Source organism: Mastigoproctus giganteus, chromosome 13 (assembly GCF_048544385.1).
Source record: "Mastigoproctus giganteus isolate SK-2022 chromosome 13, ASM4854438v1, whole genome shotgun sequence".
Lineage (NCBI taxonomy): Eukaryota > Metazoa > Arthropoda > Arachnida > Uropygi > Thelyphonidae > Mastigoproctus > Mastigoproctus giganteus.
In genome coordinates, this window is record NC_143587.1 from 64783810 (window position 1) to 64801763 (window position 17954).

Sequence of the window (17954 nt, forward strand, 5' to 3'; positions counted from 1 at the left end):
ATTATATGAAATGATTGGTACGTGTTGTTTACCAATATAAGGTTGTAACTTCATTTGTATTTCATAACAAAAACTGACCAATGTCCGTATACCATTGAGAGCGCTAGGGGCGCCACCTAGAGTAATGATTAGCATTAGCGTAACTTGCCTTATATTAGCCGATCCTATATACACTTATTCATTCCAGTGTTGAAATTACCATGTAGCTGGGGAGGAGGGTCAAGATCTAAGGAGCTTGATAGCTGGCGTGATATGGTTTTTAAATAACCCATAAGGCCCATTGAACGATTTAGTTTGGGGGGGGGGGCTGGCAGTATTTATAGTTTGCCCTTGAACTTATTCATTTGCAACTTTACCTATCGATTTTCAGAGATTACATATCTTTCACATACTTTAAAAAAGGAAGTTTGCTTCCGCTTCCTCACTTCCATCATCCATATTTAGTATGATGGGAGGCGGGGGTTGGAAGTCAGAATGTACAGCATCTTTGCTGAAGTACAGAATTGAATTTGCCCTATAAAATTTGCCAACTGAGTCAGGAAGGAGGCCGAATCACCCCTCCCCAAATCCATCTATAGCTCTCCTGGCACCTCTGTAGCCAGGTGGGCAAGAGCAGCAATACGTAGCAGACACTTCTTGATTAGAGCTGAGTTCGAGCCTGTGCCCACCAAATATGGAGGATGTGGAAAGGTCAAGGAATGACCACCGCATATCCCCCCTCCGGAGCAGTATGGTCTTAGTTACTTAATGCTCCTAAAAACCAAATAACAAACAATATAGCTCTCCTCTTACAATCTTTCACTTGGAAGCAAGTAGTTCTTGTTTTAATGTCATAATTAACATTGAACATCAAAACTATTGCAGATCGTATGAAGTCACCCTGACTTCTCATATAAGGCCATTTGTGCAGTGACAGATTAAACATAAATGGGTGCTTAGAATCTCAGAAATTAGTACTACCCCACCACCTGAAATTACTATATCTAGGGTACAGTGTTTTTTTTTTTTTTTTTTGTTCTCGCCTTTTCCCATTTTATATATATATATATGAGGGCAGCATTTTTAGTGTTTTGGCATGAAATTTTTACGGCCAGATGCCCTTCTGAAGCCAACCCTCACCCTTTATCTGGGCTGGGGATATGCAGTGATCATTCCCTGACCTTCTGCATCCTCTGTATTTGGTAGTCACAGGCTTGAACCCCGGTCTAATCAGGAAGTGTGTGTCACACACTGCTGCTCCTGCCCACCTGGCTACAGAGGCACCATCTAAGGTACAGTGTAAATTTGTATTTTCTTTTTTTTTATGAAAGTAAGTGTATATTGGTGTATTTTTATACCATATGCATCTAAAAGCAGTTCCTGCTTAAAGTACTAAAAAGTGCTGAAACTGAACTGCATATGTGACAGCAGATTTTCATTAATTGACTTCTGAGCATTCGTGAAATTTAATTGTTGGCAAACACATCTGCTGCTATAGATCTAAAACATCAAATTATAAAGTTATGCACATGATACAGGTAATTCACTTTAGTCTAAAGCAGCAGTTCCCAAACTGGGGTCTGCAGATCCCTGGAATACGTAGACCAGTTCCATGGGTCCACGAAACGACCCTCTGGAACTGATCAAATTATTTGTTCTACGTATAGCAAATTGATGATAAATAGTTATTATTATATATTTATGTAAAAGTAAGAATAAAGTTTTTGTTTTAAACATAAAACTTTGAATTTTCTATTCAGAAAACCCAGTGTTCATACATACATATATAACGAAAAAGATAATAATAGTAATATAGCTTATGGATCAGAAACTCTGCATTAGCAAAACGTACCCTACAGTCATAATGTGTATATATATAATATTGTAAGTAGAACGCGTAGATTTGATTTAATTGGTTTAAGTCTAATGAAAATATGGTATACACTGGGAGTGATGTATGGATTGAAAAAGAGGAAGAAATGGACTGGAGATTAAAATAAGAAGTAAAAAAGCGACTAAAATGGAATAACATTGCAGTGTCTCTCACAATTTCAGTGTCATCATCAGAGGTCATCCACCGAAATTATGAAAAAGACAGCAATGTTCTTGCTTCTGTTTCCGACATGAACTGTATGCTATTGTGCACGTGTGGTTGCCACGTGCTGTGAAGGCAAATTTAGATATGAATTTGCATTAATAAGTTTATAAAGGGTGTGCCAATAAAAGTGGTTATAATACGTAGTGCATACAGATAATGGATGACCTTACAGAAGCAAGTGAAAAGAATTGAAAAACTGGATAAACTATAATAAGGAATATTAGTATAGGCCGGAAGAAAGGGACTTACCGTTACTTAGTAAGACTGACCAAAAGAACAATATGGCAGGGTGCCGGTATATTTATGTCGGGGAATGCTAGCGGCTCCTAGCGTGAGGTGTGGAAAAAAAAAAAAAATATATATATATATATATATATATATATATATATATATATGGTGTTTGTATGGATAGGAATGATATGAAATAAGGTAAAATTAAATGTTTACAATATATACATGTTTAATACACTGTATTAATTCATAATGTCGGTGGATGACCTCTGATGATGACACTGAAATTGTGATAGACACTGCAATGTTATTCCATTTTAGTCGCTTTTTCACTTCCTATTTTAATCTCCAGTCCATTTCTTCCTCCTTTTCATTCCATACATCTCTCCCAGTGTATACCATATTTTCATTAGACTTAAACCAATTAAATCAAATCTAGGCGTTCTACTTACAGTATTATATATATACAGGGAGTCTGCAAACGTTTTTCATTTTTGAAGGGGTCCATAGAACTCAGTAGTTTGGGAACCACTCGTCTAAAGTATGTATCATGTGATGATCTGTAGACCTTGATTTGACAATTGGTAAATTACTCAATTATCTATACAGTAAATTCTAAATGTAATTAGCCTGGGTATAACAGGACGTACTGTACTCCAACAAATTATAGCAGATATCACCAAGCAATTTTTTTTAGTTTATATTCATCATTTGATTCTGAGTTTTCTAATATGGATCCTAGACTTCTATTGCACCAAATTTTTTTTTTTTTTTTTTACTTTTTCAATTGTCATATGTAAAATTGTTTTATTGGTTAAAGTAAATTATATACAGTAGTCATAAAATGAACTTAATGTGAGATCATCTTCGTCATGTTTTTTTTTTTTTTTTTTTTTTTATGAAGTTCAAATTCAAATAATATTAGTTATTATATTTTTATCTGAGTTAGAATGATTTAACTTATTATAACTCAGACATTGTTCTAACTTTAATATAGCCAACGATGCAAGAACTCAAATAATTAAAAACTGTTGCTATTGGATTTTAGTGGAATGATAATTCACCATGTAAAAAGGCAAATTATCATTCTATTAAAATCCAATAGTAACAGTTTTTAATTATTTAGTAAGTTTTAGTTTTTAATTCTTTATGTTCTTGCATCAAATCAAGTGGAAGTGCTTTGTAAAGTATATTAAGTGTTGGATGAGTGAATGTATTAAGGTTAGATTAATATTATTACAAAACTTTAACTTTTACAGCTGGAAAAACTCTGTGCTATTATTTTGTGTCATGCATGTAATGAAAAGTATACAATTTTGATTCCTTTTAATCTTACTAGGAACAGAATCTCCTGATCCAGAAAATTGTGCATATCAGATTCTTAATGTTCTTCCTACAGAAGTAGATGAGAAGTATAAAGAAGCAGCAAAGACAATCTTAAATCATACCCATGAGCACGTACTTGGCCATGAAATTTCAGCTCCATATGAAGTTCCCCATTTTCCTATAGAAGTGCATGAAACCCGTTTAGCCATTCAAAAGCAGTTGTCATTCAGGTACTGTTTACCAAAACACATTTCCCTTAATCAAATTGTATGAAGCATATTTGAATGCTGCCATTTAAGATAAAAGGCATTTGTTGCTCAGGATAGAATCTTTCCATTTCCTAAATGCTTTTTTTTTCTCTTCCCATTTGTTTTTAGAATTAAATAAGTTATGAAGTATTTTTTTCAGACCAGCATGTTCTATTTTGAAATTGCTTTAGCACTTGTGATTCTCCAGCTTTTTTGTTGTAGATTCGCAGCTTCTAACTTGTGCTAGGTTTTAAAAACTATTTATTTTGGAAATAATAAAATGTTTTTGTAAATGGATTGTCTGTAAGAAGAAATATATAAGAAAATGTGAGCAAAAATATCAGCCATGCCTTATAAGAGAAAAGGTTGAACCTGTTTGCTTTCAATGCTTTATTACAAATTTCAGGATTTTTTCATCTGCCTTACTTAACAAGATCTGAGGAACTGCAATGTTTGATATATTGCTTGTTAACTCTAAATATATAACATGACAACTTAATAAATTTATAAGATTATAATAAGAATTATTATTTTTTTAAATTTTATAAAAAAATGAAACTTAATGTTACTTTTGAACTAATAAATTGCATATCTCATCTTTTTCACACTCATTCTTCATGTATGAGTATATCATGTATGAGGATATCAGAAGGATTTTGATGAATCTTGATGCTAAGAAAGCTCCAGGTCCTGATGGTATTTCTCCACTTGTTCTCAAAACCTGTGCTCCTGAACTTACTCCTATTCTTTGCCGCCTTTTTTCACTTTCTTATTCCAAAGGTGTTTTTCTTTCTGCTTGGAAATTTGCTTATATCCAGCCAGTTCCTAAAAAGGGTGACAAATCCCTCCCATCCAATTATCATCCCATTGCAATTACTTCTACTCTTTCTAAAGTAATAGAGAAATCAATTAACTGCAAACTCTTAAACTACCTAGAAACCTTCCGTCTGATCAACGATCGCCAGTATGGATTCCGTCAGTGTCGATCCACTGGTGATATTCTGGCTTATGTTACCCATTTATGGACTAATTCAATGGAAAGGTTCGGTGAAACACAAGTAGTTGCTCTTGACATCTCAAAGGCTTTTGATCATGTTTGGCATAAAGGTCATCTAAACAAGCTTCCATCTTATGGTTTGCCAACTGTTTTTAGTAATTGGTTATCCAGTTTTCTCTCTGATCACTCACTTGAGGGTGATGTTAGATGGCTCTCTGTTTTCTAACTTCTCCACTAATGCCGGTGTCCCCCAAGGTTCAGTTCTTTCCCCCACTCTTTTCCTCTTGTATATTAATGACCTTCTTCCATTGACTGGAAATCCTATCCATAGTTTTGCCGATGATAGCACATTGCATTCCACTTTCCATTTTGAAAAACCTTGTCCTGCTCAATCAGCTTCAACTTCTCGAAAGACTGCTACCAATGCCTTAAATGCCGATCTTCAGGTAATTCTCCAGTGGGGCAAAGACAGCTTAGTTGATTTCAACCCTTCTAAAACTCAGTCTTGTCTTATATCTCGCAAAAAAGGATTCTTCTGCTCCTATGCTTATCTTTGGTGACACTCTGATTTCTAGGCAAAATGATATCTCTTTTGTGGATTACCCTGACTTCTAATCTCTCTTGGCACAAGCACATTACAAATATTGCTTCCTCTGCATCTAAAAAACTTGGTTTTCTCTTTTGCTCTCGACGTTACTTTTCTTCCAAACAGCTGCTCACTCTGTATAAATCGCAAATCCGCCCTGCCTTGGAATATTGTTCCTGGGGGTGGTGCCCCCAAAACCTCTCTCAGGCTTCTTGATTCCATTCAGAAGAGGGCAGTTAGGTTAATTAATGATTCATCTCTAACAGAGTCTCTCCACTTGCTTTCTCATAGACGTACTGTTTCTGCTGCATGCCTCTTCTACAGATACTTCCATGGGCACTGTTCTTCTGAATTGGCTTCTATAATTCCCACTCTCTCTTTCAAAACAGTCCGAACACATGCCGCCACCAGCCAACATCCATTTACTGTCCAACTTCAAACCCACAGAACCAACTTTTCATCTTCCTCATTTATTCATTCAACTGCCGTTTTCTGGAACAACCTTCCTTCATACATATTTCCTGAAAATTACAATCTACAGAAGTTCAAGTCCAGTGTCAACAAATATCTTCTTTCGTCTTCTCAACCTCCAACCCAAGCACGGTACTAAGTACTATAGGTTCTAATACCTCTCGTGTTTGGGGTTCACATAAAAAAAAAAAAAAAAAAAATCTTATTTTGGAAATCTACATTAGGGTATGTAGAGTATGTAATTTGGCTGATTGATCCAAAAAAAGAAATGATAATGAAAAATTGAAAATGGCAAAAAAAAAAAAAAAAAATTGATCTAAATGTTAATTTTTGACATTTGATCTGTACTCCTGATTTTTTTTTTGTTTGGGGGGAAAGATATATGAATAATAGGTATTCCACATGTGCCAATGAGCTCATTCATGTAACAATAGGCTTAATCATCTGTTGAAGATGCTATGAGTTTGCAATAAAAATGAGCATCATGAGTTGTGAAAAATTACTTCTAGAGGGTTGTTGATATCTAACATTAATTTATTTTTGGTTTTGAATCTTGCATGTAATTGTTTCAGTTCAAAATTTGTTAGTCAGATTATAATTTTCTGTTGGATAACATCATTTTAATTACAAGTTCTGGGTCAATAAAAAACGTTTTACTGTTGTTGGTGAACTTTACATTCTGTGTAAGTGGAATTCTATTTTAAAGTCATCTTGCCAGATTTTTAGTACTAGTATTTATCTATAGCTGGGAGAAAAACAGCAGGCTGTTCAAGGATCACTCACTAGGCCTTTTCTTCCATAACATTGGCATGGAGTGAAGCCAAGTCAGTGAACTTTGAGTTGCCTAACTCCTTTGTGATATTTTTCTAAAACACATTTCTGGAGGTCACTACCATAAAACAATTTGCACTTTCTGGTTTATTGGGCTTTTCTGTTAGCGTATTTTATTAAAAATGGGTAGTAACCCAGATCTTATTGCATTTACGATAATACCGATAGCTGCAATTGTGTGGGTTTTTACGCTATTATGGTGAAATATGTTCCTCTTCACTGAAATCTTCAATCATATAAAAAACAAATTTTCAGAAACTTCTGTTCATTCCTATTTACGTATTACAATGATGAAGAGAAACCGACCAACAAAAAAGTGCAAATGCTGGATTGATATACTCATACATGAGGAGTACCAGGAAATGAAACAAAATTGAATTAGAAATGAAGATGAAAATTATTAAGAAGTACGAAGCAGGACAAAGTTTGTCATCTATTGCAAGGGAATTAGGTCTTGCTGCTTCAACAGTGAATACTATTTTAAAGGACAGTGATAGGCGCCTCCGTAGCCAGGTGGGAAGGAGCAGCAGTGCGTAGCACACGTTTCTTGATTAGACCGGGGTTCGAGCCCGTCACCACCAAATACGGAGGATGTGGAAAGGTCAAGGAATGACCACCGCATATTCCCGGAGCAATATGGCCTTAGTTGCTAATGCTCCTAAAAACCAAATAACAACATTAAAGGACAGTGCACATATAAAAGAACATGTCAAAGGATCAACGTACTTAAGGTCAACAGTGATCATGGAACAGCTGTTAGTAATATGGATCGAAAATCAGATTGAGAAGCGAGTGCCCCTGAGTCTAATGACTGTTCAAGCAAAAGCAACAAGTATTTATAAAGATGTTAAGGATAAGTACGGTGAACCCCAACCCAAGTTCATGGCAAGCAACGGGTGGTTTAAAAGGTTCAAATCGCACTGGTTTTGACAGCATTGAAGTCTGCAGAGAAATTTTGTGATGTGTTGGAAAAAATTATTGATGAAGCCACTATTCAACGCAGCAAATTTTTGACATTGACGAGACTGCTCTGTATTGGAAAGAAATGCTGGATCGAACATACATTGCCAAAGAGGAAAATACAATGCCAAGTTTCAAGGTGTCAAAAGATAGGGGCACATTCTTGCTTGGGGCTAATGCACTGGGAGATTACAGATTAAAACCGCAGCTTGTGTACCATTCTGGAAATCCTCGTGCATTTAAGGGCATCAATAAAGCCACCCTACCTGTGTATTTCCGATCGAACCAGAGAGCATGGATAACAATATCTCTCTTTGAGGATTGGTTTAAATGCTGCTTCATTCCCGAGGTTAAAAAATATTGTAAAGACAAGGATGTTCCTTTCAAGATTTTGCTTCTATTAGATAATGCTCCTGGACATCCTATGCATCTAGATGATTTCAATTCAAACATGAGTCATATTTCTACCGCCAAACACGACTTCACTCATCCAACCTATGGATCAGGGTGTTATTTCGAATTTAAACGCATACTATTTACGCACAACATTTGCTCAGGCATTGTCTGCAGTAGACGATGAGAAAAATTTTACGTTAAGAGACTTTTGGAAATCTTACAATATTTACCACGCCATCTTAAACATTAATAAGGTCTGGGCGGAAATTACTAACAGTTGTTTAAATGACACATGGAAGAAAATATGCACATGGCATGTAAAAAGCTTCGAAGGATTTGGAAAAGATGAATCGTATGAAGAGGTTACAGATAAGATTGTAAAGGTTGATGGCAAAGACGTGGAGGAGTTAGAGGAAGAAGAGAAGGAATTATCTAACGAAGAACTTATCGACTTGCAGGCAGCGATAGTGAAAGAAGAAAATGCTGACAAAGCTCAAGATGAATCAAATGAAGAGCCGAGACGCTTCATCACCAGAGAGATGGCAATGGCATTTCGTGAAATTGCATCGGCAATGGTGAGGTTTGAGAAGATGGATCCTGACAGCAAACAATTCTTAAAAGTTAGAGGGGTGAATGATATGCTTACTTGCTACAAAGAAATCTACGATGAAAAGAAAAAAGCCATCATCCATTTATGTTCTTTTGTAAGATTGAGCAGCCGAACCCTTCTAAATCTCCACAGCTCTCAACCTCTGCAGCGGTTTACTTATGAGCTGAAGACGTCAATTCTGGCAACGATGCTCGAGAGAGAAAACTTACTAACGTTATGCCTGTCTCCTCTCTTTTTTTGTAATTTTATAATTTTGAAAGTTGTTTAAATTGCACGCTTTTGTAATTTTTTCTGCACATGAGATAAAAAATTGAATAAATACAATAAATAATTCTATTTACATGTTCGTTGAACATTTCTTTTTTGATTCAATCAATTCAGCAAGCACAGTTGCGAGTGCTGCACAAACATGGGGGAAATTCCGACTTGCATAGTGTTCCGCGGAACACAACCCTTACGTAAGTCAGGGAGTTCCTGTATTTTGCTGCCAAAAATTTCAGTTCTGCCTGCAAATGTTATTTTCCCCAGTGCTAAAAAATAAAATAGTAAACATTTATTATTACATTAGCATTCAAGATTATTGATTTCATATGCAGATTTCTTGACTTATCTGCAATCTGATTCACATACATTATGCACATAATTGTGGAAATTCAGTCATGTGGAAAAGTGAGGAAGCAAATTTTGCTCTTAAATTAATTTTTTAAATTCTTTAAAATTTTTAAATTATTTTTTAAAACAAAGCTTATAATGAAAAACTTAGACTTTTAATTTAAAGTTTTTATTCTTAAACTTTTATTTTAAAAATATATTTTTGCTTGCCATATATACTTAAAAGTTATTCCATAGAATATCTCTGTGTGCATTTGTATGCTTATGAAAATATCTGCTCCTTGTTTTTGATGATTTGTTAATCATCACAAACAACTAGTATATATTTGATGTCAGTTTAGAAAAAAATTAAAAAGCATGTAATTTTAAATTATTGATTGCCTTTATTCCAAATATTTCCATAGAGGCTTAAATGCATCAGTTAGTGTGACTTTTAGGGATATGCCTGCTAGAGAATTAAGACCCTTCCCCCCCCCCCACCATCCACTGTTTTGAGACCATTTTCCAAATATTTTATCGAATATGTGCTTTTCCGCTTTAGAATTCATATATTTAGAGGGGCAACTACACCTATGCAGCAACTTTTGTATTTCATTCTATGTAGTTTCACTTTTTTTTTTTTTTTTTTTTCCCCATTTGTGTTTTGATAAATTAGGTAAAGTTGAAGTAATGAAATATGGGTTTTGCATTTGGTCCCTGAGGCTTGTTGCAGACATTGTTCCAGGTATGATAGGCTAGAGCTTGCTAGTTGAGTCTAAGATGCTGATGATATTGATATTCAGATTCCATTTGCAAGTCAAATGGCCCATATTTTGGTGAAGTCTAATCATTTTGTGACAACCAAATCCTCTGATTGCACCTTCATGATGGTGAAACTGTTAGTAAGCTTGCATGTACTACACCGTGCACCGTGTGCAAGGCAAGAAACACTGCACCTGCATACTGGAGGTGACCACCCTGGTGTCAGCCAAAGTAAGCAGGAAACAAGGGGTTTAGCAACCACATCACACAGAGGGGAAACTGCCAACCCCCCATCCCCATGTTACCTAGTAGTACTAGATAGTAGATGATCCTCATCATCCAGTACAATACTACCACTTAATTTATTGGAGACTGGAAATGGTGAAAACCCATGTTTAGTTTCCTTTAGCAAAGTTCCTGTAATCCCATCTCTTCAGTCATGCAGTATGAGTGATGTCTTTTGAGCTTATGATTTAGCATCATGTTGAGATCCAACATGCCTTACATTTCAAGGGTACAGTTCAAAAATAGTTTGCAGGCCAGCCAAGGCTGTCCACCAGACCAAACCTAATGGTAAATCTCTAGGAGGCATCCAGATCAGCTAGTATATTATAATCTTTCTTCCTTTACTCTGCCAGCTACTGACTGAAGGAAGTCAGAGTAATGTGTATTCAGGAGATTGTTGAGGCCACATTATGTCAAGGAGCTGGATATATTCTTGCTGTGTGTACATCATTTCCAAAAATTTCATTAATTCACACATTTATCCCTCCACTTTAACTTTATATACTGACATCTTGAACAAACTTATGTGTAAAAAGATCTAACCCTCCCAAAAACTTCCTAATTCATTTTATTAATAGATGTGGTCTCTTACAATCAGTGATCTCCATTTTCACCTACAATCTGTCAAGTCCCACTTACTTTTTTCAATGTAATCTCAATTATTTTATTACCTCAACTTTTACTTATCTCAGTTGCCCTAACTATTGAGTCTACAATTCCTTTCATTTCAAAAGTATTACTTGTGCATATGTCAGAGACTTCCTAATTTGGAATCTCCTCCAGTTTAAAATTTCTCTGCCCTACTTTGTCAAATTCATCTGTTGCCTCTATCATTCTCCCATCTCCACTAACTAATCACTTGGAACTCTGACTTCCTTTCTTTTAAACTGTTTTCTCCAGTCTAAATTTCCTAACAGTAAGGTAATTTTCTTCTGAACCCTCTAAGGTCGAGCACATATGTATTGCTTCTTTCTAGCACTGACCAACTGTATTTAAAATCTTTAATAACATTGATTCACTGGTTACATAAGTTATATAAATAAATATAAAATCTATACAATTAAAATTTAAAATAGTTAAAATTGATATAAATAAAATAATGAAATATTTTATATAGTATAAAAACTGTGTGTGTGTAAGTAATTTTTACTTTCCAGTATTTTATTTGTATAATAACATTATTTTATTTATAACAGTTTTAACATTTTAAATTTCATTGTATGGTATTTATAAAACTTATATAAGCAGTGAATCAGTATCATTAAATATTTTATATATACAGGTAACCCTCGTACAACACAGTGATTACGTTCCTATAAAATCTTGTGTAGTGCAAAACCATGTTATACGGAACTAAGAACCCTACAAAAACGGGGGTTACGTTCCAAAAGCTAACAAAAATACACCATCCATCTGTGTCATCAGCATTGAAAACTTGATGTGTGTATCTGTGCTCTTCAATAACTTTCTGAAATTTCCCAGCATGCTTCTTGGCAGCTTCATTATCAGCCGATGCACTTTCTCCTTGAATTCTTATGTTATGTAATGCAAAGCCGTTTTTAATCGCTCAAACCAAACAAGCTCCGGGTTAACAGAAGATTCTCCATTTTCTTTTAAATGGTTTTAAATTTTTAGTGTCTTTTGTTTAATTACATTGCTGTCTAATGATGGAATCCATTTTTTACTGCTGTCATCAATCCAAATACTGAGTGCTTTTTCCATTTTCTCAATTATTGGCACTTGGGAACGAGCTATCATATTTATGGAAATTAAAGATCCTTCATCAACAGCAGTTCTAATTTTCTGCACATGTTTTTTTTATAGTCCGGATTGTTGCTTCATTTAAATTTAAACTTTTTGCAATGCAATGATACCTTCCCCCTTTTTTTAAGATAATTCAAAATTTGTATCTTTGATTCTAGAGAGAGAGTTTCTTTTGAGCAGTGCATTTTTACTTTCCTTTGGCATAATTTTTGGCTAGAATTTAATTCACAACAAAGAAATTATTCCAATATAGTTCTTAAGAACAAAGTTTAGTAATACAGGAAACCCCCGTATAACACTTCATGGTACTTCTACAACACGGTTTCAGAATTGCAGGAAATCTCACATAACACCATATTTTTTGAGCTTTTGTGCTGGGGAAACCCTGCTATTGTGTTAGATGTAATTTTTAATGTTTCCATTCCTTTTTGTGAATTCCCACTGTTGACTCGCTAGTTGTTATCGTCTTCGTAATATTTTTCTAAAGCACATTTCTGGAGGCCACTACTATAAAACAATAAAAGCAATTTTCAGTTTCCGGTTTATTGGTCTTTTCTGTTAGCGTAATCAATTATAAACGGGTAGTAAACTCTATCTTCTTGCATTTGCTATAGTACCAATAGCCTATAAAATCTCATGTAGCTGGAATTCTGTGGGTTTTTGCATTATTATGGTGAAATGTGTTTCCCTTTCCATGAAATATTCAATCATATAAAAAACATAAATAAATTTTCATTAACTCATTACTCTGTATCTCACTTGAGCGGGGGTGGGGGTGCCTCCGTAGCCAGGTGGGAAGGAGCAACAGTGCGTAGCACACGCTTCCTGATTAGACCGGGGTTCGAGCCCGTTACCACCAAATACGGAGGATGCGGAAAGGTCAGGGAATGACCACCGCATATTCCCGGAGCAATATGGCCTTTGTTGCTAATGCTCCTAAAAACCAAATAACCCATGTATCATTTAAAGCGGGGGGGGGGGTCAACTGTATTTTGTTGGGAGATCCCTGGTTTAGTTTCTGTGCTATTGAACTTGTGTTCGTTTGAGACCATAAAAAATTGTGACTTCAAAGAGTGCAGTTCGTGACTTCAAAGAGTGCAGTTCATCACTTTTAAAGAGAGCAGAAGAGATTGTGCTAAAGTGAAGAGGAAGAAAATTAAATGAATGTACATTATCTGACATATCACAGTTTGTAAGGTAAGACTTTTGTTCAGTTATTACTATTTAAGTTACTACTATTATAAAAATAAAGTTAAAATATTCAGTTATTACTACTATAAAAATTAAGTTTCCGATAGTTATAAAAAAAAATGGCGTATTTTTGTTAGCTTTTGGAATGTAGCCCCCCCCTTTTTGTACTGGTTCTTAGTCCTGCATAACATGGTTTTGCATTACACGAGATTTTGTAGGAACCAAACAATCATGTTATACGAGGGTTACCTGTACATACCTGGAAAAATTTATAAATGATCAAATAAAAACCAAAATAACCTTACAAAAACCTTAAAAGTCATGAGCTGCACGCTTTGAAGTCACAATTTTTTATGATCTCAAACAAGTGCAAGTTCAGTAGCACAGAACTTGCACAGGATTTCCTAATAATTTTTTTTTGCATAATGACTAGTGAGTTAACAGCGGGGATTCACAAAAAAGAATGCAAATGTTGAAAAATTACATCCAACATAAGGTTTCCCCGTACAAATGCTCAAAAATACCCTATTATGTGAGGTTTGCCGCAATTCTCTAACCATGTTAGAGCAAAACCAAATACTGTGTTCTGTGAGGATTGCTGCAATTTATCAACAGTGTTAGGTCAAAACTGTGTTGTAGAAGTACCGTGTTATATAGGGGTTGCCTGTATAAAAAAAATAAATTATACTAGTAAAAAATATATATAGTATAAAAACACTAAAAAATATAAATATTTTTAGTGTGTGTGTGTGTGTGTGTGTGTATATATATTGTGTTCTTATTAAAGCATAAGATTTAAATTCTGGTAAAGTGTATATGATTATTTCTTTATCACGTACTACGTTAATGCTATTGTCATGTAGCAATTAGACATGATACGTGCATGAAATAATACTTTTCAATTGATTTAATGCTTCAATATTGATCGATTTAATCTATTTTCTGGTATTTATTTATTAATGTTATTTATAGGTATTTAAGTGTATATGGAACAAGTTAACAAGTTAGCATATGTGGGCTAACTTTAGCCTGCGGGGCCTGGAAATGTAATGGTAATAATAGATGAAGTTAATAGAAAATAATAGAAAAATTAAATCAATCAAATAATACATTCAGGGATTTAAGAAAACGCAAAAAAAAAAAAAAAAATATATATATATATATTTATCACTTTTTACCCACAATCCAGATAACTTCAACTGGGGCCAACCACCCAGACTGAAGGCAAAAAATGACAAGTTCTCTGTTTCTGTAATGATCAATATATGCTAAGTAATTTAAATCTAAGCCAAATATAAACCAATATAAGCCGAATATAAATCAAATATAGTAATTAAAAAGTTAAGAAATTTTAGAATCAAAAGTAAGAAAATATAAGTAAATTATAAATGTAAGCATATATTAATCATCGTTGACCCGACAGAGAACGTAATTTAATGATTAAAATAAGATTAAATATATAATACATACTACATATTTACCGTATCCAGGACATAATGTAATAGTCGTCAAAATAATGTGGTGCTCCCTATATATAAAATATTTTTAAGTATAAAATATTGTAGGTAGAACATGTTAAGGAGCTTTATGTATAGAATTAAAACTAATGGATATGTGTTATGAAAGAAAGGGGGGGGAAATGAACCGGAAAATAAAATAATGATAAGAATTGCAAAATTGAAAAAATACCAAAAAATTTTGAAAAAACGACCAAGGTGAAAATAACATTGCAGTGTCTTTCATAATTTTTGTGTCATCATCAGAGGTCATCCACCGAAATCATGAAAAAGACAGCAATGCTCTTACTTCTGTTACTTTTGGCTTTACGTTTTTCATTTTCAATTCTTTTCACTTACTTCTGTAAGGTCATCCATGATTTGTATGCATCACTTATATCATAACCACTTTTATTAGCACATTAACTTAATTTTTGCACAAACCATATTTAAAATCTAAATTTGTAAAATACCACGTGACTATTTCACACGTGATCCTATGCATACAGAACATGTCGGAAACAGAAGTAAGAGCATTGCTGTCTTTTTCATGATTTCGGTGGATGACCTCTGATGATGACACAAAAATTATGAAAGACATTGCAATGTTATTTTTACCTTCGTCATTTTTTCAAAATTTTTTGGTATTTTTGCAATTTTGCAATTCTTATTGTTATTTTATTTTCCGGTTCATTCCCCCCCCTTTCTTTCATAACACATATCGCTCCCAGGGTATATGGTATATTCATTAGTTTTAATTCTATACATAAAGCTCCTTAACACGTTCTACCTACAATATTTTATACTTAAAAATATTTTATATATACATATATACACATTATGGCTGTAGGGTACATTTTGCTATAGCAGTGTCCCTGATCCATAAGTTATGTTATTGTTATTGTAATTCAGACTTATCTAATTTCAAACTTAATTTCCTCCCCCCCCCCCATATTACATAGCTTCTCAATATCATTATTCTTGTTTATATACACACACACATATATATGTATATATATATATATATGTGTGTGTGTGTATATTTTTTTTAATGTGTGTGTGTGTGTGTGTGTGTATATTAGCATAATGAAGTATTTAAAAAATAAAAAATGGTACAAAATATAATACGAAAATTAAGAATATAAATATAAAGCTATCATTAGAGGCAGCAAAAATGCACGTTCCTCCACATGATGGCCAATGTATAACTGATATTAAATCAAAATTAATGCCAATAGCATGGCAAAACTGTTGAAAAATCAAACGGGAGGGAGAAGCCGACCAGGCTAGCCAGGTGGGTAAATTGCCTGCCTGGCAACTCAAAGGTCGCGGGTTCGAATCCCACCTCGGGCTTGGATCAAAGTACTGCAAAAACCTTGGGAGGTGCATTATGGCCACAGAAGCTGATGTGCCAACAACTACCAAAAAAAAAGAGGGAGAACAAAAGGTAAGACTAAAAATCTCCAAATAAATTTAGAAAATCCAATTCAAAATAATAATCAATTTTAAAATTTAGAGCCAATTACATAAGAATTTTGCAGTGCCCCCCTCATAAGGTGCCAGTTCCAAATTATGTGAAATATCACAAATAGAGACTACACTAACTACAATAAAATAAAATAAAACCAAAATAACAAAAATAGACTTACCATTATGCCCCATATCAACAGAGGACCACAAGGCCAATAATATTATTTTTTTGGGACGTATTATTTCCTTAATTTTCTTATTATATTTTGTACCTTTTTTTTTTTAACTACTTTATTATGCTAATATATGTAAATAAAATGGTAGTAGTGGGTTTGATATGCTAATGCTGTGCCTGTACCACCATCTATAGTATTTTATTTATTTGTCTATATAAGCTGGTTAAGCTTACATTGTCAGCGGTGTGGCTCTGTGCTGGAGTGCTAGTCTGTCTGTTCTATATTTTTATTTTTCGCTGCATAAGGACCACCGCTATTCAAATCCTCTGCATTGGCAGTTTAATTGGGAGATCGGGTGGTGTCTGATTCTTCAATCAGTCGCCTTTGCGATGATTTGTATAGCAATTGAAATGCAGCGATTGCCTGACCATTATTGGTCTTGTGGTCTTCTGTTGATATGGGGCATAATGGTCAGTCTATTTTTGTTATTTTGGTTTTATTTTATTGTAGTTAGTTTAGTCTCTATTTGTGGTATTTCACGTAATTTGGAACTGGCACCTTATGAGGGGGCGCCGCAAAATTCTTATGTAATTGGCTCTAAATTTTAAAATTGATTTATTTTGAATTGGATTTTCTAAATTTATTTGGAGATTTTCTGCTATAATTTTTAGTCTTACCTTTTCTTCTCCCTCCCTGTTGCTTAATTATTGTTTAATTTATTATTTTTCACTCAACAGTTTTGCCATTCTACTGGCATTAATTTTGATTTAATATTTAATATCAGGTTTAATATCAGTTTAATATTTTTAATGTGCACACATATATATATATATATATATATATATATATATATATGTGTGTGTAATTTTTACTTTCCAGTATTATATAATAATAACATTTTTATTTATAACAGTTAACATTTTAAATTTAATTGTACAATATTTATAAAACTTATAAGTAGTGAATCAGTGTCATTAAATATTTTAAAGTTGGTGAGTGTTGTAAAAAAGCAATGTGTATAGTGTGAGGTAATTTTCTTTGGTGATTTAAATGTTTGCAACTAGAATTGGCTTCAGTTTTCTAGTTACATGGACCCAGTTGATAGAGATGCTGATGCTTTACACAGCTTGTTCATTTATTTACCATTATACCACTAAATCCTAACCACACACCCATGATCTTTTTCTCACCAACAACCCTTTCAAGTACATGGTTAATGCTAGTGATGCTCTAGGCCTGGGCTTCTCAGATAGTGGCCTGCAGGTCACTTCTTCCTGCCTGCCAGGTTGTTTGAACTGGCCTGTCAATTAGTGGCTAAGGCTGAAGAGTATGAAAATTGTGGAAAAAATCAGTGCAAGTTTAATAAATATGAATTTGTTTTCATAGAAATTATTTTGAATTTGCTACCAAGATGAGAACAGCTAAGTTGTAATTACTGATATTTCCTCTAGCATAGCACCTCTTTGTCATGATGAAAGTCACTTCC

The 17954-nt window shown here is 34.1% G+C and overlaps 1 protein-coding gene across 4 annotated transcripts in view; it reads left to right on the forward strand.

Moving 5' to 3' along the window:
* Positions 1-17954, forward strand: part of AMPdeam (AMP deaminase) — a 334349-nt gene that overhangs the window by 121132 nt on the left and 195263 nt on the right. For all 4 annotated transcript variants that reach the window (XM_090387683.1, XM_090387682.1, XM_090387684.1 and 1 more), the window contains one exon: positions 3648-3864. In XM_090387683.1, coding sequence (XP_090243809.1) covers positions 3648-3864 — 217 coding nt within the window. The remainder of the gene's footprint in view (positions 1-3647; positions 3865-17954) is intronic.